The sequence below is a fragment of the Anneissia japonica genome, unplaced genomic scaffold, assembly GCF_011630105.1.
Source record: "Anneissia japonica isolate Jap-2015-1 unplaced genomic scaffold, ASM1163010v1 scaffold724_len3256291_cov202, whole genome shotgun sequence".
NCBI classification, from domain to species: domain Eukaryota; kingdom Metazoa; phylum Echinodermata; class Crinoidea; order Comatulida; family Comatulidae; genus Anneissia; species Anneissia japonica.
In genome coordinates, this window is record NW_022744966.1 from 2,142,330 (window position 1) to 2,168,052 (window position 25,723).

Genomic DNA, 25,723 nt, shown 5'->3' on the forward strand with positions numbered 1-25,723 from the left:
CAAAATTCGCCAATTCTAATTTTAACAGATATTAATTAATAAATGATTAAGGATTATAATAAACTAAGTCATTTTAGGGTTAACGAGGGTTAACTATTCGAAAAATGAATCCAAAATCTGAGTATTGTTCAGTTTTATGCTGATTTAGCTTTATAGTCGAACCAGTCAATCTTTAGACAAAATTATAATGAACACAGAAGTAATTTTAACACAAATATTTTACGGAATCCGTTCCTGAAATATACAAATAATAACATACCAAAAGCCCGAAAAAATCTAATCAGGGGAACATTGTTCATTATAAAGATATTTAATGGGTTAAAATCAAACGTTTTATTGCACAACTGTTCTGCTGGAATCGTATAAATGCATGTCGTTGCCACGTTGTTACTAACAAAAAAATGTGAATTATAGGGTAATACGCCCGCGCGCGATCCAAAAGCGGGGAACACATAGGTTTGTCGCGTCAAAGGGATCTGTTGCCGAGTGATCTCCTTCTCAATAATACCTCCATGATTATATATAGATGGAATGACGATACCTTGGTCACAACCTGTATTGTGAAATTGAATATCATCGATAGCTATATCACCTCTGTAGCTTTTGCCAACCGTACCTTCAAATACAATCTATATAAAGAGTAATACATTAATCAACAATAAAACAGCAGCAGTAGTAGTAGTAGTAAAAGTGGTGGTAGTAGTATTAGTCATTATCACAGTAGAGCATCACCAGCAACATCGACATAACTACCATTAACAGCGCCAGCAACAGCAGAAGTGCAGATGCAAAAGCGAAGACTCCTCCCCAAACTCCATCTACATAGTTTACAGTTTAACTCCTGTTAAGGGGACTTAACCATATCGGAACCACAAATGAATCCCTTTATAGTGTCCCCCTGAATTCATGTACCCAAAAGGTGAATTGTTTTGTCACACAGTCATACAACCTAAAAATTATTACCTCAGCCAAAGGAGGTTATGTATTCAGTCATGTCTGTCTCTCTTTTTTTCATTTCATTTCATTTCTTTAGGCATGGGCGCTAAGGATATACCAGGTTCTTTAAATTGCACACGTGCCAAATGCGTACACTGGGCCTACGGGTCCTTATCCAAGAGTGCGCCGTTCGAACAAGCGCTGATATAGCTGAAGGTTACAGTGCCCCTGACTTGACCGCTCAGCCAATCAACTCATCTTTCTGTCTGTTAGCAAGATTACGCGAAAACCAATTAATGGATCAACAAAAATTTTAGTGGAATAGTACTGTACATAATAATCGAAGAACGACACCATTCAATTTTCGGAAGAAAAGGTCAAAAGACATGGTGATCATTTAATTACTAAATGATTACTTAATTTTTACCCTCGAGCATAAAATAAAATAATGGAATTGCCACACTATTTGGAACGTATGTTCGAAGGACATGGTCAAGTTCACGTAAATTCAATGTTTTACCCTTGAGCATAAATGAAATAATGGAATTGTCCCACGTATTTAGGCAGCATGCATCAAAACAATGTTCCTGAATACGATTCCATTATATTTTTTGGGGTATTCTGTAGCACTAAAGTAAATAATGTACCTGAATACGACTAGCAATTCAATTATTTCACTGAGGTTATGCTGCAGTTTCGCTCACTGAACACGGCCTGTATATTGTTACATTCACTGATTAAGCTAAAATTTCACACATTGACAATACATGTATCTCCTTCCTGAATGAGTTTGTTGCTGATCGAAGTAAGATGTAGATTTTAGAACATTTTAAATATTTTCCGTTTGTATATCTCACAATCTGCTGTCGCAATTTTGTACAAAAAATTGTGAAAAATAATAAAATGGGAAAAAAGAGTATTATATAGATGCAAAAATAATAAAAAGTTAGTAATAATTTTAAATTAAATTATAAAAATTAAAAAAAATATTTTAAAAAATAACCAAAAAAAACCCCCAAAAAACAAAACAAAAAAAACAAGAGGAAATTACTTCACCATACATACTTCACCTGATCAACCTGACCGTTTATATAGATAGTAATACATTATTACAATACAACCAGCGGATCGAGCGAATCGACTATATCGCAACAGGGCGAGGGTTTGTAATCTCAGATTATCTTGTTGGTACTGCATTCAGGCACAGGGCAGAGGTATGAATACTTTATATTTTTGTTTAATTGACCTACAAACGAGTTAACTTTTAAATACTAATCATATATATTCTACAAAATTCTGCCATTTAAATCATACATTTTTCTGTAACTCACGTTTGGGTGTTATCGCTACAAAATGGATCGTGTTGTCGTGTAGGACTAGAGAACTAAAATAAGCATTTCATTGTTTTAAAGTTCACCAGGTTATACATTAAAGCAGGCATTTTTGCAAATGTGCCTGTGTATGTGTAACATGGTTTAACTCTGGAAAACTAAGTAAATTTTATAGGCCCAGAACAGGCTCTAAGGCCAACTGAAAAAAATGGATACTAGAACCTATATTACTAAAAACATAAAACTGCTTTAAAATTTAGTTTATGGCTTGAAGAGTTTAAACATATTTGAATGAAACATGACTTTTAGCCTTTATATTTTGATAGAATGAAAAAAATAGTCTCCAATTGTCCCCCTCTCTTTTATAGGGGTTCCCCTTAAAAGGGATTGACTGTGTTAAAGAATGTTTACTGGAACCCAAATACACTGTACGATATCTTACCAAGAAGCAAACCAGAGAATGTACTTGTTACGTTAACTCAAATGTTATGTTAGCAATGATGTGTTGTTATTTTCATCGCTGTTGTTCAAATTGTCCTGAGGTATTATAACTGTGGTATGCTAGTCTAGGAGAATTTAACAAGGATAAGATAAAAAAGTTATGAATTACACCAGAAAAATAATAATTACCTAAACAGTTTGTAACTTGAAGAATTAACTAATATGATAAGAAAGATCACAAATGATGGTAGCCATCATCTATGTCACAACAAAATCCGGAAGACTAAGGCAACTCCAGTGTAAGACCAGAGCGATGTAGACAGAATTTCACTTTCAACTCTATCCACATAACCAATGATAATTTCAAAAGATAACTTTTCCATTATATTATATTAGATCATGGAGCTATAACATTAGTTTTATAGCTCCATGATCATATTAACCATGTTTAATTATGTTATATGCCTAATGAGAGTACTATACCTTACTCGGAAAATTAGAAACTATTTGCTAATTTTTTAAAAAAATGTAGGAAGACAAATTGAGATAGAAGAGGAATATACAGCAGTCCCCGACAAGTTTTACTGTCAGTCACCTAATAGCACTGTAGTCCAGTAAATGTTGGCTAATGGGGGCGCACTCTGTTGTCATGAATAACAAAATCGCTGTCAGTATACAACGATAAGCACCGTGAAGCCCCATTACCACAAACCACAATAAACAAAACAATAACTTAAATAATAAGCCTAATGAAAGAATGTGTCCAAAACCATTGTTAAGTCTGTTATCTTATAATGGTACATTCTCTGAGGGGAAACATTACCTGCAAATGCTATGATAACATGTCTAAATGAATTATTAATAATTTTTTATATCCGATGGCGGAAGAAAGTATGCATATTTTTGATTAAAATAGGTAGATAAATAAAATAACAAGAGATAAAACTGTTGACCCGTAATATATGAATGTTACGTTATAAGACCCTTAAATCACTACATTGCCAAAGCATCCGGAAACCTTGCCAAGAATACCAAGTAGGGGGGTCCCCTGGACCACACCGGGGACTAGCACGCAGAGCAGCAGATACAGCACTGTTAAGATGAGAACCACTAACACCAGCACCGCTTACATCAGCACAGATACAACACTGTTAAGACGAGAACCACTAACACCAGCACCGCTTACATCAGCACAGATACAGCACTGTTAAGACGAGAACCACTAATACCAGCACCGCTTACATTAGCACAGATACAACACTGTTGAGATGAGAACCACTAACACCAGCACCGCTTACATCAGCACAGATACAGCACTGTTAAGACGAGAACCACTAACACCAGCACCGCTTACATCAGCACAGATACAGCACTGTTAGGACGAGAACCACTAACACCAGCACCGCTTACATCAGCACAGATACAGCACTGTTAGGACGAGAACCACTAATACCAGCACCGGACCACATCGGGAGCTAGCACGCAGAGCGGCAGATACAGCACTGTTCCACTAACACCATCACTGCTTACATCAGCACAGCTTAGCCTTAGCACACGGACACCATCACACAAGTTGTCACCTGGAAGTTTTCTGTCTGTCCATTTATATCAACTTTCTGATAGTGCCATTCATTTCCTTTGTCACCACTAAGCACTGAAATCGGATCCACTGGCAGACCACCGCCAAAATCCTTCTTAAAAACTTTCAAAAAGTCAATATCTCTCCCATACATATGGTAGTAGAATGAAATGCAAATATCTGTGTTTTTATTGTTCAGGACCGGCGTCATAAGCCTTGCCTTCTCACCAGATTGTCTTGGACGCGACACCTCTATGTACATGTAGTAACCTTAAGGAAGCCAAACCAAAAAAAAAAAAAAAAATATGTGCTTCTGTACTGATCACATGAATCGTACATTTCAATGATGAGTGGGTTAATATTATACCAACATCATTTAGCACTTATTTATTTTCACAGTTAGAGAGTCTTGTAATAATTTATCTTTAAGTTTTGAATTAAGGACGTTTTTTTTCAAGTGTGCCAGTTTTTTTAAAAGTGAAACATATCATTTTTGTGTATAAGTTGGCCCATGGAGAAAATGTTTAAACAGATAAAAAAATATCACAAGTGATGAAGCAAATAACCATATAGGCTCACCAAGTTATATGCCATACTTGTGTAAAGTTTATGTTTGGTGACATTTTAAAAAGCTTACTTACAGGTATATAAATAAAAATTTTCATTATGTTTTTCAATTTCTTCATTTTTAACAGAAATAGGCTACACTTGCAAATCTCACTGAAGTTGTAGTCGAACCTTTTCCTAACATCAACATTTGTAAATGTGATATGATGATGGTATTGATTGTTACGTGAATCACCGCTTACTAACCAAACTCGTTGCCGTATGTGTGATCGAAATCAGGACCGGTATTCCAACTTGGCGTTGGGCCCTTCATACGTCTCCAGTAGAAATCACTCTCTAATTCTTGGACATAGTTGCAAATACCTTGTTCAAAGTTGCAATCTGCTTTTTGATATTCGGTAGGATCAGCAGTCGGTTGTATCGTATCTGTGGACATTAACATTAGTTACTTCAAATAGATGTTATCTAAATGTATGGTGGTAACATAGATATTAAATGTAGAAGGAAAATAATTTGTGCACTAAACTTACTACTTGCACACGGAGCATCATAGACACGTACGTCATCAATGGCAATATCCCCCAAATTTCCTGATCCACGAGATGCCTCAAAAACAAGCTAATGACAGATCAAAATAAAGATAATGTTATTTCCTACATTCCATTGATTGACACTTTGATGATAATGACAAAACAACCTAGATCACACATAATAAAAAAAATTATAAACTGAGTAGTGGTAAAGAAAATTGGAATAATTAAAGAAGAAACAAAAGTAAAAATATGAAGCAGAACAAGAAATTAAATACCAAGAAATATTTCCAGACATTATAATTAAGAAGTAAAGAACAAAATGGAGCAAATGAAAAATTAGTTATAGATATGATAAGGAATTTCATTCTCATTGCACTATTAAGTTAAGCTGGAAGACAGGGGGCAGCAATTAGAATTGAAACAGGGACCACACGTCTGAAAGAATCCTCCACGATCAGGTCTAGTGCACACACTGTGGTTGCCATCGGCTCAGCTCTCTTGCTGCATTTACAATAATGGACCAGCATGGCATAACAAACTTGTAGCAGAATGTCTAAAGACAGACAAGAATGGAGAAACATTACAACCAGCCTTCTGGCAGGAGACGGTACCTAAACTAACTAACTATTTTAGCTGATATCTCGAGTAGCTTTCAGCCTTGTAAATGGCAACATCTTAACCCCACACTCCCGAAACAATGGACCACACCGAGAATGTACTAAAACAGAACAAGAGCCTTTTCTCTTTGAAATAATGATGACTTAGAAGTAAAACCCGGCCCACTCCGATACTGCTGAGGGTGAAGAATTTCGTTACGCTGTCCACTTCTTTATGAAAGCTAAAGCTAAAAAAAGTACGGAATTATGCATTAAATTGTTTTGTTAACGTTTAAACTTTTACTTTGGCAATTTCTATGAAAGGTATGATAAATAAACGCATATACTACAATTTAAATGTTTGAAATTTATGGCATGCATACATAAGGCTATAGGCTAGTAACTTGGCAATCCCTACCCTCGGCCGCCCAGGGCTAGGCCCTAGGCCTAACCGGGTTCCGACACTCAGTAAAATGCCTGAATTGAAGAAACAAACTAAGTTTAAACACATTTATAAGCACATATGTTCTGAAATCATTTACCACAAAAGAAAAGGTATCTGTGTTACTAGTAAATCAGAATCAGAGAATAAGTACATACAGTCCAATTGACATATTTTTGTATTAATTACTGCTTTTTGAGCAATTGAATGTTGGAAACATCAGCTATTAAAATACACTTTTCTCTAATATTCATGAACCATTAGTCATTGACGGGTAATATACTGAGATTAGCTAAACCTGTTTGTACCTACATTAAACATCTTTATGGATTACATGATTATAAATATGAAATACTGTCTTAAATTATGCCTTAGTTTAGGCCTACAGCGTGGACTAGCCATTATCGGCCAGGGGCGTAGGGCCGTTTAGGCCGCAAACAAGTTCGGCTACGATGTCAGGCAAGCCTATTCGGTACTTGTTTTCATTTACATGGCTCAGTGATTACGAACTGAGCATGCGCAGTAAGCGTTCACTTGGCTGCAAGAGTCGTGTTTGGTTGACTGGATTTGCATATCAAAAGCATGCAACACACAATGAATCTCCGGGATGGAAGAACAAAGGAAATCTCGGGTTGTTTCCAATCTCCTTGAATAGTTGTCTCAGGTTTAAATGTAAAACTTAGTTTAAAAGATGTTGGCTCCAAGTATATGAGTTTAAAATTAAGCCTAGACTCCAATCTAGATTGGATACAGCGAGAGTTTTATATCAGCGTAATATGCGAGTGGGACACATTGTTTTTGAATAACCATTACTACCCTTTCACCATTATTTCTTGCATTTTCACTGGGATGTTGATTTCAAGCCTTAACATTCCTTTTCTGATCTTTTACACCAATCGCTTTGTACGTTCACTACTAAACGGAACATGCTAATCGCTTTGTATGTTTACCACTGAACATACAGGGCAATCAGCATGTTATTGAAGTTTCTGGTGAACATACAAAATAATCAGCATGTTTATTGACGTTTAGTTGGTGAACGTACGGAGCAATTAGTATGAATATGTAACAACTAAATGTCGCGTGACCACTGCAAATTTTGTTTATTAAATCATCATCACTACATTTTCACATAGGCCAACTGTACCTCAAAATTTCCAGTCTTGGGCATGGCGTACGAAGCACGGAGCCAAGTATTACCGTGATGCCCAATAATCTTTACTGCAGGAGTGGCCGGCAAAGCACCATCAACGGGCCGAATGAATAAACTCTATGCTCCTGTACCAGATCCATACATATGATACCAAAACTCAACACACTGCTCAAGGTCGGTGACTGTCCATACTGGGGATATAAGCCTAGCTTTGTGACCCTCTATGCTTCCGTATCGAGTCGTATAAATATACATGTAGTATCCTTAAAACAGAAAAATAATGCAATAAGGGTTAGGATAATTTATAAAACTACAATAATTTTTCTCTCCAAAACACTCTCACCTCAGTTGACAGTGTTTATAACTATTCTACCAGATCCAGTTCTGCAGGAAATTTAATTTTGCCTAAAGTCAGAACTGAATCTGGTAGAAGAAGTTTTACTTTTAGGGGTTCTCGAATTTGGAATGCGGGGGGGTAGGTAATTTTTTACTTCATTCGTGTTAGTTTTTTTTTTTTTTTCATGTTCTGTGTTGTTTCTCTTGCGATTTTAATGTTTTATGTGTACTGGGCCCTCTGGGAGAACAGTAACTTTTTACTGAAGAGGTAACCCAGTATAAAGAATAAATAAATAAATAAATAAAAATAAAGTAAACGTCATCTCACATACTATGGTGCGCCACACTTCAAATTTCACAGTATTTCAAAATACCATATGATGATTTGCACATGTGCAATATACGTCATCATGTCTACGTAATTTCTTATAGCGATGTTTAGAATTTGAAATCTACACTGAAAACAGGAAAAAAAAATAGAGGAAGCAACATTATAGCCTATAAAGTGATCAAAGGTATTAAAAGTTTCCAAAATAAGTTTGATTTCATTTGATTTATTACATTTCTGACCTACATAATTATATTACTTTGCAAAGGTATCACAAAAGACTATAAAAAAAAACAAGGTCAAGTATTTCCAAAATTGAATAGGTCAGTATGAATAACTCTGCATACAAATAGTTCTTTTTGGTTTTTTTTTTTTTTTTTTTTATTAAAAATAGAAATGTATTGTATAAATTATTAAAAATAGAGATCTATCGTATAAAATATAAACTAAATGTTCTATCTACGGTATGTGAAAATGATTAAGATCACCATATTGAATATAAACATGACCTTTGCCTTCAGTATGATACATAATTTAGTTTTCTATGACAAGTAGTTATCGAGATATCGTTTTATATGTGATTTTTTACCAAAAATAAGTGAAAATACTATTTTTTCTATTTTTGCAAACTTACACTTTGTTTATAACTAAGACCTCCATTATATGAATTTTATAAACGTAACCCTTGCCTTCAGTTTGATACATAATTTAGATTGTGAGTGGATTTCCCGTACGAAAAAATCGTAACGGTACTGGGTTTGGTCTACAGGAGTTCGTGCTTCGAACAGATCATTCCATTCATAGAAGAAGCCTATTGATGGAGAAAGTGTACCTTTTTAGCAAAGATTTGCCTAGGTCAAAACTAACTCCGGCTATATAAAATTGATTTTAAGATAGTAAAATATTATTCTTGTTATTGTACAGTACTACTAGTAGTAGTGATAGATACTATGTACATGTTTAATTATTGTTATTTATTCATTATGTCATTATATACATTTAAAATTAATGTATTGTTTAAGTATGAATTATTAGTTCATGTAAAAAATAATCTTATCAATTAAAATTGTATATTTTAAATAATATAATAGGCATAGTCGAGGTCTAGCCTAGACCTAAACGAGTGATTATAACATGTGAGTGTATGGGTCATTCCATATGAACTCAACCAGAGGTGCGCAGGTGACCGACTCCGATTTGGCTCAAATTTATTTTGGAGATACCTCTCTATATGAATAATAAACACATGCAAAATTCTAGACTTTTACTCCAAGTGGTTTCGGAGTTACGCCCCCCCAAAATATCGGGTGCCATACCCCCTTTTCGGCCTCGCGAATCGCGAACTTCAATTTATAGGGTTTTTGGAGGTCAATATAGGGACTGAAATTTGGTACTCAGGGTATTTTCTGGCCCAGGCTTTCAGAATCTGCTGTCAGAATTGATCTATCTTTTTTCATTTTCAAGTTATTGCCTTCTCAAATGTGTATATTTTTATAGGCGGAAATCAAAAAATCAGTTTTCAAGTCCTCCCTGTGAGGGTAAGAGCACTTACAGATAGTTAATTGTGCTAGAATCCTGCTATCTGAGGACAGGTCTGTGAGTAAAAGAGAGATTGACTATATCCAAGCCATAATATAGGAGTTGGGGATCCCTGAAAAGGGTTCTGGCTGAAAAAAAATGACATTTTTGCTGATTTTCGAGTGGCAGTTTCTGAAAGCCTGGGCCAGAAATACCCTGAGTACCAAATTTCAGCCCCTACCTCTGTCTCATTACCAAGATATTGACTTCCAAAAACCCTATAAATTTAAGTTTGTGATTTGCGAGGCCAAAAAGGGGGCGTGGCACCCAATTTTTGTTGGGCCATATCTCCGAAACCACTTGGAGTATAAGTCTAAAAATTTGCATGTGTTCATTATTCATGTAAAGGTATCTCCAAAATAAATGTGAGCCAAATCGGAGTCGGTCACCTGCAAACATTTTTCAACTTTGGTTGAGTTCATATAGAATGACCCGTATAACATTATGGAAAATATGAATAAAATGTAAAATTGTGAAAAAATAAAGGAAGAAGGAAGAATAGGAAAGAGATTTGGAGCGGCTGAAATATTTCCGAAAATATACAATAGTAGCCAATATGCTATTATTGACTACTATTAATTCACTGAATTTAAGGCCAATTTAAAATTTGGTTTGGTAAGCTAGTTTCATAAATCCAAAAATTCCCACATTCCTTCCAACTATTTTAAAATTATAACTCCAGACAATTATTATTGTGTAAACTATGCAAAAAATATACTGTATGTATTACATGTCTTATATATACTTACGTAAAAATACCATTATTTTAATAATCTTTATGAAGAAAATAGAAAGAAATTATTGAAAAATAAAGAAATAACGATAAGGTTAATTGATAATTGATTGGGCTGTTGGTCATTTTCAAATAAATTATTTTGTGTTGGTAATAATATTTCAGAAGTAACTGTAAAACAAAAAGATAGAGGAGGCCTAGTTCACAAATTATATACTGTAGTAATATTTGGTGATACAGCAGGGAAATCAGTTTGAACATACAAAACTAATTCATCTTACCAAGTTCAGTGCCAATTAGTTTGAACATACAAAACTAATTCATCTTACCAAGTTCAGTGCCAAAAGTATGATCAGTTAATGGTCCTATTCCGTCAGTTATTGCTGCACCATTGTGTACCAACCAATCAAAATCGTCTGATCGATCTTGGTGATAACCACAACGATTCCTTGTCTCAAACGAGCACGATACATTCATTACGTCATCACCTGAGCAACATATAATAAAAAAAATTAATGATATTATATTTTTTATTATGCTTTCCTGTAACCATAGGCCTTTTTCAAATACTCTGGCCTCATATTTCAGATCTTCCTCCCTTTCTCCCATTCTTTCCTCATTTTAACCCTTTTCTCATCTACTTCATTCTACTCCTATCCCCTCCCCTTTTCTATCCACTTCATTCCTTTCCTTTTTTCCAGTCTTACTCCCATATTCTAGTACCAGTGGCAGATCCAGAAATTCAAAATAGACTGGGCCTGGGGAGGTACTTTCACAGAGGGGGATCGATACCACCTCAGCCCCACCATGAATGGGTCTAAGGTTAGAAAATTTGTAACTATGGCACCTCTAGACGGTCATAAATTGCATTCTCAGACTTAAAATTTGAATATAATTTTCTTTATATCCTCATTTATTTTTAATTTTGAACAATTGGGTGGAGGGATTGTGCCGGCTGGGCCCCCTTGAATCTGCCACTGAGTACTCTTGTATTCTTCTCTTCCCATCTTCATGTCTATTCCTCATTCTCTCCTTTTCCTAATCTGTTATCATTTTCTTCCATTCTAATCTTTTTCCCAACGTAATTATCATCCTCTCCTCGTCAATTTTATCATTTCATCACCCTGCCATACTCATTTTTTCTCATTGTCATCTTCTCTTTCTTTTACTTTTTCCTCTTAATCTTTCTCATTTTTTTTGTCTTTCTCAACTTTTTTATTTTTCCTTTGTCCCACCTTCTACCACTTTTCCTTATGTTTCTCATCCACTCCATCTTCAACTTGTCATTACCTTCACTTCATTTTCCCATCGTATCTGCTTCACCGCATTTCTTCATTCTTATACTCTCTTTCTTCCCTTAATGTATATTTATGTTGCTTTTATATCCCCTATTTTTCCCAACTCCCTGTATTCCTTCTTATATAATGATAGTAATCTTCTCTTTCTTTTGTGATATGCAGCAGTAGATGTACAGTATCTATAGTGGTGACATTCTTCCAAAAGCAGACAAAAAATCTTTAACCATGTGAGAAATCATTTAGAAATGAGAATACCAGTGGTGGATTCAAGGTGGGCCCTCCCCCTATATTGTTCAAAAAAATTTTTTTAAATGGAGATAAAAAGAAAATTGTATTCAAATGAGAATGCAATTTCAGGCCATTTGGAGGTGGCATAATCACAAATGTATTTACTTCAGCCCAAATCATGGTGGGGTTGAGGTGGTATGGATTCTCCATCTGTTAAAGTTATATATGTACCACACAAATGTACAGACGGAACTTATAAGGCCTTTCAGAGTAAAGTCTGAAATACGTTATTTCCAGAGAAAAACACTCTGAAATTACTGTATATATAAGAAGTATCTATTACTATTCAAATTTTATTTTTATTGGCCTTAAATTTAATAATAATGAATTATGTTTATATCTGTAAGGCAATTAGTTATTTTCATTTTATTTATGCTTTAAAAATTGCATTATGTTTTGGGAATATTACCAACATCTTGTTCTCACTGGCAGTCTGGTTTCTTTATTTAAGAAATACAACTTTATTCATTTTATTTTTATCAAATACTTCCCATGAACTGTGTCATCTTAACATATCTCTTCTTTTAGACAAAATTAATGATAATAAAATAACTTATATTGTGGGTGACTTCATCATTGATTTACTTAAATGTAGCACCCATAAACAATCTATGGAGTTTTTAAGTAATATGTTTAAATTTAGTATTTATCCCTTTACTCACAGACTCACCCAAATTACGTCTAAGACTGCCACCCTTATTGACAATATTTTTAGTATAAAACATTTAAGACAAAATTTCTCCCGGCATTTTATATTCTGATATATCTGATCATTTTCCTGCTTATTCTATTGTTCATTCTAAAATTTTGCATTCTTTATTTAATAATGATATTAAATATGTATATTTCAGAAAAATTAATGATCACACTATTTCCTCTCTTGCTAATAATCTTCTTTGCACGGTTTGGTCCAATAACTCTAATGATGCTTGCAATGTATTTTGCAGCAAATATTAGATGTAAGAAAAACATATGCAGGAAAAAGAAACCATGGATAACTACTGGAATTATTGATATGAGAAATAGACCTTATAAAAAATACCTTAAATCAAAAAAACATTCGGACAAAAATAAGTATGTAAAGTATAGAACTATTTTGACCAAGTTATTAAAACTTTCTTGTAAAAAACATTACAATGGATGTAACAAACATAAATGTTTTCCATATTTTTTCCTCCATAAAGGATATAAAATTACAGATTCACTTACTATTGCTAATAATTTAAATGATTATTTTGTAAACATCAGACCAAACCTTTTAAGAATCCCATTAACCAACACTTTTCTTCATATCTTAATACACCTCTTAAAAATTCCATTTTTCTTTCTTTAATTACAGAAAATGAAATTATTGAGATTGTTAAAATTTAAAAGACAATAAGGCCCAGGCTTTAATGAAATATCAAATAAAGTTATTAAATCTATTTTAAATCTAATTTCCAAACCTTTATGTCATATCTTTAACTTATGTTTGAGGAAGGAATTTTTCCTGGCAAAATTGCAAAGGTGGTTCCTATTTTAAAGAAAAGCGATCCTCATTTTTTCAATAATTACAGGCCTATTTGTTTATTATCTGGTTTCTCCAAAAATTCTTGACCATCTAATTCACAATATACTTTTTGATTATTTATCCAAATTTGAAATTTTACATAATTGTCAGTTTGGTTTTAGAAATTATATTTTTCAGACTTTGCTTTGATAGATATATATGATCAAATTACCAAAGATATTAGCAACAATAATTTTACAGCTGGTATTTTTCTTGATTTAAGCAAGGCTTTGATACAATTGATCATACGATTCTCTTAAATAATGTATCAGAGACCTTGGTCTGAGCTTATTTAGGAGCTACCTTAGCAATAGGCAAAAATTTACTTCATTTAATTCTTACAACTCGCCTTCTTCCAGAATTGTTTGGTGTTCCGCAAGGGTCGATTCTCAGCCCATTATTATTTTTTAAATTTATATAAATGATCTTCCTTATTGTTCATCTTTCTTAAATTTTGTCCTTTGCGCTGATGATATTAATATCTTTGGCTCACATAAAAATATTAACAATCTTTTTGAAATTATGAATAACAAATTAATTGTTAGTCTCAATTGGTTTAAGTTAGGCCTAAATAAACTTTCCTTACATGTATCTAAAACCAATTTTACTAATTATAAAATTTCTAATTATAAAATTTAATTGATACTTTTCTTATAAAAATTGATAATATCATTAATCATGTTAATGAAACAATATTTCTTGGAGTAACCTTAGACTCAAAATTACCTTGGCAACCCCACCATAATAAAATTTAAAATATTATTTCTCAAAACATCGGCATGAATAAATTAAAAAATGATTTTCCTCAACATGTTCTTTTAACGTTATATAATACCTTAGTTTTACCATACATTATTTACTGTAATACTTCGTAGGCTATTAAAATCAACACATTTTTATATTTATGTCCCTTAGCAGTTCCTGAAACAACTAATATTGACAACATAATTATTCATATTACAAAAATGTGCTCTCAGGATCTGTGCAGGGTCATCAAGTTTATCACATACTAAACCTTTATTTTATAAATTTAATGTCCTTAATGTTTTTGACCTACTGTAAACAAGTTACAAACCCTTACTTTTATGTACCGTTTCAAGAACAATACATTACCAAAACATATTTATTCCTTATTTCCAATACAACAGTCAAATCTTTATTATTATAAAACTGGGTTTTCAAAAACAAATGTCTTGTATGAAAAATCTATATCCTCTCTATCTATTCTTTATAATGATTCTAAACTTTGGAATTCCTTTGATATTTCCTTTAAATCTTTACCTAATATTTATTCCTTTAAATCAAATTTGAAAAAGTCTCTGGTCTCGGTATATGGTAGTAAGTCTTCTGTTCATGTTTATGCATCATTATATATCTGTTTGTGTCTGTTTTATTTGCATTGATTTTACAACCTGAGACACTTATTTATTAGATTTCTAATTTGCAGTATATATGAATTTAACTCTTGTAGTATTAGTTAAGTTTGCATCCACTGTACTTTTTATGTTGTGTGGGGAAAAACCAATAAAACAAACAAACAAAAAAAAACCCCGGGCCTCCTCTATTTTGAATTTCTGGATCTGTCACTGATATGCAGTACAATGAATATAACTCGGGAGCATAGTTGACGGAACTTGATTGCCACTAGCGTACCTTAGCCTACTAGTGTTTTGATTCCTTATATAAAGAGTAAAAATGGGCTATCTTCTTAAAAACTTACCATTTGCTTGACAACTGGAACTGCTTATCATAAGGTCATCGATACCAATGGTTCCATACTCATAAGAATTCCCTAAACCTTCAATTATTACCTTCAGAAGAAAAATTAATTTCCTTGTTAAAACCAAATGTCAGTCATTCTATACAGTATTATATTAAACATAATCTTCTACGCCTTGTGCCTTGTAACTATTTTTTTAATACTAGTATTGTCTAAACTCATTTTCATTGTCTACCCTGCTTGATTGTCCCTCAGTTTGACCAGTACAGCCCTTACATGAACACACAGCCATCAAATGACTACAACAATTCTCAAATGACCAATGATCAATTTTGTATACTTTTTCACCCATTTTTAGCTTGTTTGATTTCAGCAATTTGTATCATATACTAGAAATTAACACAATTTGCTTTAATAAGTACCAAAATGTGCATTTTTCAAATCTTGCCTAATTCTGTAACAACTCTCATATTAAATTCTTGACATAGCCAATGAGACATAAATCGAAAGAATTTAACCTGTAACTTAATTGGTCAATCTAAGGGTATGAACAAAGAATATAACTTAAATTGTGTCATTTAAAACCAGGCTCCAGAGCAAAAAATGTTGATATGTTGTACAACTCATTTTTCTAAGACACAAAAAGACTGTTTGACGAAAACCTAGAACAGTTGGTTTATGAGATACAGATTTTTGGATACTAAAAAACTGGGGGAAAAGGGGTATAACCACACTTTTTCCGCCTTTTCCCCAGTTTTTAAATATTAAAAAATCTGTATCTCATTACCGTTCTCAACATTTAACAACAAACTCTCTTTTTGTGTCTTAAAAAAATCAGTTGTACAAGGAAGGACTTTTAACTACCAAAATAGGAAGCTCAAACATTCTATGTTTGGTGTACTAATGAGTCTTTGAGTTCTACTAATTACTTAATATAAAATTAAATATATTGCTCACAAATGCTAATATTCTATTATTTAGGTCATAAATAGGAAGACTCCTTGCTTTAACACTGAAGGGATACAATTCATTCCACCTGAGCTTGTGCAGAACTAGTATTTGCATAAAAATAGGGCACTGAGCATAGAATCATACAGAAGGGTCTGAACAGCAGGCTCCCTCCTGGTACAGTTAAAAGTCTTTGGCACAGCATATCATCAAAAAATATTTTTCCTCCGGAACCTGTCTTTGAGCATCATTGTACATAAAATTCACCTGATACATAGTGTTCTCTTGAATTTCAATTTCGACCGCATGCCAAACATTTCCTCTGCCTCCCGATTTCGACCATACCGGGTTACCTAAGACATTTGAGTTAACCTGTACGTACACATTTAGATCTGCCGAATCAGAGTTCATGTGATACCAGAACTGGAAACAAACTGTGTTATTGTTGGTAGATTGGACTGACTGGGTGCTGGATACCAATCGAGCAACCTTGAGGTGGAACGGTGCAAATAACATATAATATCCTGAAATATTCAACAAATAATAAACACAAATAAGGCATAATATTATTCTCTTGATAGATTTTAATTGCACAGATGGTAGAAATATCATGTAATACTGTACTGGATTGGTAGTGTCAAAGACAGAGAATGGAGTTATGTATATAGTGCAATAGTCACTAAAGTACCTGTATCTAAATTTCACAACCCAATTTCTCTGATGTGCAACCAATCTCCCTTACGTCAGAGTAGGATATTGACGTCTATTTTGGACATAAGCCCCTCTCCCACCTAGTTTTATTTTGCCTAAGAGTCGTACGATTTCTACGAGTTAAAACTTGTGATCTTTGGAAAGGACCTACAGTATACGAGCTTATTACGTGTTAGCTACGAGTGAGGTACGACTTTATGGAGTTGGTTACGAGTTATGTACGAATTATGCAGAGCAGAGCACCGAGTTTAATTTTGCCAATTTCTTATGTGTGCCAGTAAACATACACTCGGTCTTTCTTACATTTAAACTTAGTTTGTTACATGCTAACCAGTTTTTTATATTTCCTAGATCAATGTTAATTTTGTTGACAACATCCTCTATATCTTTAGATACATAATATAGAACTGTGTCATCAGCATACATACTAATTTTTACATGACAAATATGACTAGGTAAGTTGTTTATATACAAAATGAATAATAGTGGCCCTAGAATTGAACCTTGGGGTATTCCACATACAATGTCGTACTGATTTGACAAAACACCATTTACATTCGTGATTTGAGTTTGATTATTAAGATAATTATTAAACCATTTTATAACAGAGATATCAAGAGAATATTTATTTAGTTTGTCTATAAGAATTTTATGATTTACAGTGTCAAATGCTTTCTTTAAATCTATCATAACTAATCCAATGTATTTTCCAGAATCAATGGCACTAATCCAATCCTCCGTTACATTGATTAAAGCTGAAGTTGTGGAAAACACCTGGTCTAAAACCTGATTGATATTCGTAGATCATATTATTTAGATTTAAGAAAGGGTAAATTTGGTCAAACACAGCTCGTTCAAGAATTTTTGACAAGATCGGTAGTACTATGTTAAATCAAAATATTATTTTAAAGATCATTAACATAGAAGTGAAGAGGTCAATTATTCACATCGTATACAGCTTATAATTTACTCTCCACTTTGAGCAGTAGGCCTATTACATATGGGGTACCCACGGGGACGACACTTAGTCCGATCCTTTTTATCTTGATTTTTTTTGCAACGTTGGAATTATGTCGACAACTTGGCGATTGGTAAATCTATCTGATGTGAAAGACGTCCTACTTTGCAATGTACACTTGATGAATTTAATCAATAAACTTCTTAATTGATATGACACTCAATGGTACCAAATGTCACCTTGTGAAAATAAGTTTTCTCTAATTCAAGTAAGAAGCACTGAACATAAATTGTAGACATCAGTTCTGTTAAAAATTATATAGGCTTATTAGATGACATAATTATGGGCCACAAATTAGTAGCCCAGAATATTTGTAATTCTGCCGCGAACATTTCGTAACGTGCATTGTCATGGTTATAGTCCAGTCGTAGATTGATTGGACTATTACAAATTATTGGGTTACAACATGCCACCCACCCATCAGTAACACTTGCTTCTCAACGCTTATTCTCTCTCAGCTACTTGAAGAAAATTGGTGTTTCGGTCAGCGGCATGGTGTTTTGTTCGTTAGACAGGCGAGTCCAATTTAACATTGATTATACTTAAATTGATTAAATCATTGCTTAAGGGCCGTTTAGTTGTTCAAAATAAGAGACCCATTGAAAGCTTAGTAGTTTTTTTCTGATAAGGCCAGTCATTAACAATACTTCACTTTGCATTATCATGATCTTTGCAACCATACACAACTACTTCCCTGCATTTACTTTACCTAAGTTTGATTTAATGTCAAATAACAAAAAATACTGTATTTAAATTCTAATAGTACTGCATTATCTGACAATATATATTTATATTTATTATAAAGAAATTTTAAATCAATTATAAATACTGTAAATTATAAATAAATTATAAATAAATAAATTTAGTTATTTTTTTTATTTATTTATTTATATTTTTTTTATTTATATTTATTTTTTTTAAAGATTTTTTCTTAATTTTCTGACTGTAATGCCATATAATATAAAAACAAAGGTATGATTAGCAGTTAAACTATGACAAAGTTCTAGATGCTGTCCTTGTACTGCATTTTTTATTGATTACATGTACAGTATATTAAGATTTGTATACTGATTGTAAACAGTAACTAAGATGTTCATAATAATTAGAAAGAAATGTTATCATATACATCTCTTTTTTTTTCTTTTATTATTAAAAAAGATCAAATATAAATTAAAAATTAAAAAGAATATGAACTATTTTATATATACTTGCAATAATGTATTATATTATGTATGCAGAGGCCTTGTCATACAATATTATATAAATAGACAAAAATATTCATAATTATTATAATTATATATTGTATAAACAATAAAATTACTTATTCTTTCATAAATTACAATGGACCTTCATCGGCTCTTTTCGTCATTTCGCCAATCAAATCAATGCATTCAGGGTGTAGTGAAATGATGGGGGAGGGGATGCATTCAGGGTGTAGTTAAAATGATGGGGGAGGGGATGATGGACCTATGTGTGGCACATTCTTAGGGAGTCTGTGTTGCGTATTGATACGTATTGTGATAAAGCTGAAGCGCGGAGCGCGAGGTTTTGCAATTAAAAGACATCAGTGTTGAAACCAATATGGCTTGTGGTAGTCGTTTTTGTAGTGTTGATTGAGTATACGAACTGTACCAACGACAATAGTATATAACAGTCTGTACAGACGGTACAGATATTTTAATATTCTACTCATTTATTAATTAATCTATCTAAAAAGTCTAAAAACAATAATCAATTATTATCAAACGTGATTCAGAATTCAACCCTCCTCTTCGTCGGTCGCCCTCTCATGCTAATGTTTGTTTCAAGGCTGACGAGGCCTTGTCGCGACTCTAGTTAGACTCTGCCAGGGATATGGCCGGGCCAAGTTGAATTAAGTCAGTTTTTGACGGAAGGAAATGGTTTGATTTTAATATTACTCGAGGAGAAGGTCATGAACATCATAATTTATATCAACATATTGTCATGGTCATTTTTTAGCATGTTTTAAGGTGCCTTGCACTTTTAATACAATACTGCAGTTATACTTCGTCCTAGTGTGACCACTGGGAAAAATCAAAATTCCTAAGATTGATTCTAAAAAATCCCAAAATTGCTTTAAAAATCCCAAGATCCGCAGAATATTAGTATATATACATACAAGTTCATTTAAAAGTCCAATTTTAAGCCTTTTCAAATAATTTTATTATACTGACTAATCTGTACTGTATGACGAAACAGTGTCTGTATTTTTGAGACCAATAATTCATTCGTTTTGATTTTCAACTGTTCGGTGGGGGAGGAGGGCTGTGGCAATGTCTTATATGAATTACAATCATATACATAAAATGACTGGGGAATTGAAAATGATTTACAGTAATAGTTTCATCTGCTTTTGTACCGTAAATTTCAAATATTTTTAGAATAATAAACCAATTTGTTGATGTTTATTTGTCTAAAAATATTTGAAATGATGAAAATGGCTAAACAATAGTGTTGTGCACTGTGTTCAGAGGTGACGGAACTAGGGGTGCTGCGTTATGGAGAGTAATGTGTGACCAGAAATGGTCTGCAGTCAGTTGGTTGTTACCATGCACCAGAGATGTTGGAGTACAGCAACACGAAACTATAATGTAGCATGAATAAAGTTCGGTGTTTGTCGGGTAGTGAAATGATTATTGTACATTTTTAAGTGCTCCACTTACTCCATGCATAAGTGTAAGCTAAATTACGGGGATTAATTAGCGAAGACATGGAGACAATTATTTTGAAGTTTTCTCTTTCCAATAGGGGATGGCATAATGCAAATGCTTTGTGAAAAAACAGGGAGTTGTTATCTAAAAATAACAACTCTCTGGTGAAAATGAGTACGCCGCGGTACTCATTTTCACAAAGGAATACACGCAGCTGGGTCATGGAGTTATATTTATTTTGGCTGGGTTAGCTAATAATATGCAAATGTTACATGAACACCTGGGAAGAAAGGTGCAATATCACGTTCTGTTGCCTAGCATACGTCTGTACTGCAGACCTACCAAGTCTCACGCCTTACGCCTCTTCCCACGCTCACCCGCCCAACAGTCATTTTCTCACGCCGGCAAAAAAAAAACAAACCACAAAACAAAACAAAACAAATACACTGTGCCGGGAGGTAGAGTATCTCGTTAGGGGACGATGAGGCGTAAAGGCCTAGGCCTAGGCCTAAGTAGACAGTGCAATTATATGTGATAGAAAGTACTCTTTCGAAATAAATAAATTGAAATAAGAAAAACAATTAACTAAGAATAATTCAGTTGCGGACGTACCTTGTTTAAGTATTATACAATGCTAACAATGAGGCTCCTGTAGCCTTAGCTAAGCAAGGCATCCATGTGCAAAGCAGTGCCGGTCGGTGTATATCCATGAAAAAAGCACGCCGGGAAAGTTTGCCTTTCTCAAGGAAAAGGTGACGTAATCTAGCTTATGACGTATTCATGCCAACTATTGTGATTGTGACGTCACCAAAAAATAAAAAAATTTCCATAATAACCAAAATATTTTTAACTACAAGGTTTGTGGTCATAAATTCTCATAATACGAATTAAGGGTAGCACCATCTCCTTGCCATGCAAATTACAGCTCCCACTGACGTCTCAGTCGAGAAATACGGGTAGTTGAAGTTTTTCTCGCAAATCTGACTAAAAAACCAAATCCAAATTTCACGGTAGTTCCTAAATACAACGGGTTCAGCCGAGGTTCGTATGGTGACGTCATAATTTCAGCTATAGTTCGTCTTTCAGTTATAGTTCGTCCTCGACATAGAGTAGGCCCTGTCTTTTATCACACAGCATAGCAAAAAACAGCAACTCCATGGTACAGCCAATGTAAGAAAAATTAACCTGAGTTGTCCCTGTGTACTTTTCTTTCCAAAATTAGGATCCCTGGAACATTATCAATTTATGGGGTCTACACAGAGTAAAACAATACATAGGCCTATTTAGTCTAGTATCTTAGCGGTAGGAATTAGGCCGTTCACAGAAAGAAACAATTCAATGGCCTATAGTGTACTACAATACTGTACTTAGTCTGTGGATTTTCCAACCTAATCCCATGAACAAATTATCTTACTGAAAGAGAAAATGGGCCTAATAAATTAAAATTACAACTTCTATTACAACATAACTGTTGAAGTTAAGATTTATTACTTTTTAATGTTTCACAAAATCGCCGGTTATATTACACAAATAGAGAAGGGGAAAAGTGTTAAATATTTAATTAAATTAAATATCCCTATTAACTTTCCAATGTCTGTATTGCAATTTGTATTGTATAATTTAAAGTATGTATTAAATAACAAAGGCCTATTCTTTAGTAGCCTAGGGCCACATTCTGCATAGTCCGCCTAGACAGTGGCTCCTCTCTAGGATATTTTGTCTGAGAAGGGGGCCTAGGCTGGGGGGCCTTGACTTGTCCGATGGGGGTAGGGGCTTAAGCCCCCATTGTAACCCAGCCCCGCTGGCGCCGCCACTGCTAAACATACTGCTGCGGGTTGCTGGAAGCACTAGGAGGACTATGCCTTGCATAGGCCTCAGACTACTGGAGAGGCCTCCTGGTCCGATCTAGCGCAGGCTTAGAGGTGGCTAGACCGACACGATCGTCCTTACTTTGCATTGATGGCACCAGGACCTGCCCGACGGAGCGGCAAAAGTCCCCGATGAGGGGGGGGGGTGCTAGTGAAGCGTATCGAATCTCACTTGGCTGGGGGCCGCCTAGAACCCCCGGTGGGGGTCCCCTGGAATTATGGCGAATTCTTATTACTTCTATGCCTATTTGATAGGCATCGAGTTACTATAAATATGACTTCATGTAGGCTATGCTTTCTAATGTTGAAATGGCTTCCAAAACCAAAACAATTTAAATATAGCAAGAAACAAAGAGTATGCAATTTAACCATCTAATTTATTTTCAAATCTTCATTCTTGAAAGTGAAATTCTATATTTTAGAAATTTTGCATGAAATCTGTTAACCACGCATGGTCGAGGTTGCTTCACCTATCCCGATGTATTCTATTTCTAACCATCATGAGGCTATCTAAATGAGCATTTGTCATAACAGAACGAAAATTATTTTTGATTAGTATAATTGAATTATTATTATTATTATTATTTTTATTGTTATTGTTTTTGTTGTTGTTTTTGTTGTTGTGATGAAAAGTTAACACAAACAATATGGTGGCTAAACGAATATTACATGTAAATATTTTTTTTATCTGTTTTTTTCCCGACAAAATATATCGTCTTCCCCGACGGGGGGGCTATAGCCCCCAGCCCCCTCTGGCGCCACCACTACTTTTCCTCATTTATGTAAATGACGTTAACGCCTGCAGGCATGTGTATCATGTTGGTCGATGCGTGGCCCTGTATTCAAATTTTAGAAATAGATTGTTGAAGACACAATTATTATTATATACCGAATTCATTCGAATATTTTTCAGAATGGTAAATGTAGTCTACAATGTATAAGTAACGTTAAAAAAATTTTTTTCGTGGTTTATAAATCCCTAATTAGTAGTTAATTTAATTCCACTAGGGTAAAACATTGATAATTAATTCAATGTTGAAAATAATGTTGCTTCCATTTCATTCGTCTGTAGTTACTTAGAAACAATTCGAAGAAAAATTCAGGGTGTTTATTTCAAAAGGGGGGGGGGGGTGTTTATCGAGGGGCGTGTTCAAGGCAGGCGTTTATTTGAAAGCTGTGTAATTATAATAGGCCTATTAATTGTTTTTAAAAACATGATGGATCACAAGATGTTAGCCCATAAATTTTATACCGGTCTTTCATGCATTTTAAATTATGACGTTTACTCTTTCAATTGTGTTTGGTTTCATGTTGTTTAATTGTCTTTGCTAGCTATGTTGTGAAAATAAAGGCCCTCCCTCCATGCATGGGGCGAATTGGCAGTGTGAGTGAAAATGAATTATTACAAAGCCTATCATTCATTTTAGACAGGCCTATTTGATGTCACGTCTGGATAGCTGGAAATTGTCTTTGTAACATCAAAATAATTACTATGTTAAAAGTATTTATCACTATTGTATTTTAATTGTTTTATAAATTGTACAAGTGTATATTAGCGTGGACTTTTGTGTGCCTCGCTGACTCGCACTGTTGGTGCATGTTCCGTATGAATTTTCGTCATGGCTCACATGAATTGCATGCCTCGCTGGATGGCTTGCCGCTGGCTTGCACTTTGGCAACCCTCTTTAGACATCCTGCTCAAGCGTGGTATATCATGCGGGTCCATTCTTGTATGTTGTCAGACTATTTCTTGCGTGGTCTGCCTCTGGGTCTTTTTCCATTGGCTTTCCCTTCTAGGAGCTGTTTTTACATACAGGGGTGGCGCCAACGGGGTGGGGGGCGGTGCGGGGAGAAAAAGCACAATTCGTCGGGGAGAAAAAAAATTATATGTATTTTCTACATATTAGTAGATTCTAAAATCAATTAAATAAGCCTTTGAAACCCCTAAATTTAAGTTTTCGGGGGCTTCGCCCCCAGGACCACTTTCGAAACCTTTGAATCGAAGCTCGACCGTCGGGGACCTCGCCCCCCCCCCCCCGTTGGGCAAATCCTGGCGCCACCCCTGTTTGCAACGTTGATGTTGTCTTCAATTTTGACCGACAAGGTCCATGCCTCAGCTGCATACATGTAGGCCTATATCTATAATTTAATATGAGTAATTCACGAATGTAATCATGATCCTGACGATGTAATGGCACTACAAAGCGAGAGCCACAACCACTTCCACGTGAGTGGCGGTTTACGAATGTTTGATATTATTGCAAAAGAAACTAACCTGTACTGTTTCCAAATGTGTGATCAATTCTTGGTGTAGTAGGTAACCAATTATACAGATGCCACCGATGCAAAGATGGTAACGCATCGTAGTAAATTCTATCCCAGTTATCAGTATCTGAATTATCTTGAGTGAATCCACACAAATCTGTTTCAAAGTTGCAGAAGAGTGCCGCAGTCCTAACAAGGAGCAGCAGATAAACGAAATTAATAAAATTCCGCATCATGAGCAGGACGCAGGTTGATTGTGCTTAAGTCAGTGCTCTACTGATGTATATGCAAAAGTGATCATTGGCATGGTATCTCAAGAGAACACAATGATTTTATGTTACTTAACATTACTTTAACTTTTGAAGACCTGTCTTTAATATGAGTTCACTCAAAAATATTATCTACCGCAACGGATATATTACTATTCCACATGTAATTCATAAACTATAGTCCAGATGTTGCCTAATATTATATTTAAAAAAAACTTTCTTAACATGAATTTTTTTCTCCGAAATAAATATATGATTGTTTTTCCTACCAGAAACATTGAGACTTTTAATTAACTAAACAAGTGTAAACGGAATGTCTCGATTGCCAAAATGTATTTTAAAAGCGAAAAAAGGACGCATTGCGTAATAAAGTCTACTGGTACTAAAAGCGCGCTGACAAGACCTACGAAAAAATGACGAAAAAATAAATTATTAAGGCAATAAGCCTTAATATGGGTGAATTCTCAGCGGGGTGGATGATTTTTTTTTTCTATTTATAAATATAAATATATATATATATATATATATATATATATAGAACTGGAGGTCGCTGGAACAGAATGT

The 25,723-nt window shown here is 34.2% G+C and overlaps 1 protein-coding gene across 2 annotated transcripts in view; it reads right to left on the minus strand.

Annotated features, from left to right (window-relative positions):
- Window positions 1-7,739, minus strand: part of LOC117119822 (MAM and LDL-receptor class A domain-containing protein 2-like) — a 16,985-nt gene extending 9,246 nt beyond the window's left edge. Inside the window, exons 1-5 of one of the 2 annotated variants that reach the window (XM_033264759.1) lie at window positions 7,573-7,739; window positions 5,385-5,472; window positions 5,101-5,280; window positions 4,289-4,557; window positions 542-629 (exon numbers count right to left, since the gene is read on the minus strand). In XM_033264759.1, the coding sequence (XP_033120650.1) occupies window positions 542-629; window positions 4,289-4,557; window positions 5,101-5,280; window positions 5,385-5,472; window positions 7,573-7,596 (649 nt within the window). In that variant the 5' untranslated portion in view covers window positions 7,597-7,739. The remainder of the gene's footprint in view (window positions 1-541; window positions 630-4,288; window positions 4,558-5,100; window positions 5,281-5,384; window positions 5,473-7,572) is intronic. The other variant, XM_033264760.1, reaches the window with a different exon arrangement.
- Between the last annotated feature and the right edge of the window lie 17,984 nt (window positions 7,740-25,723).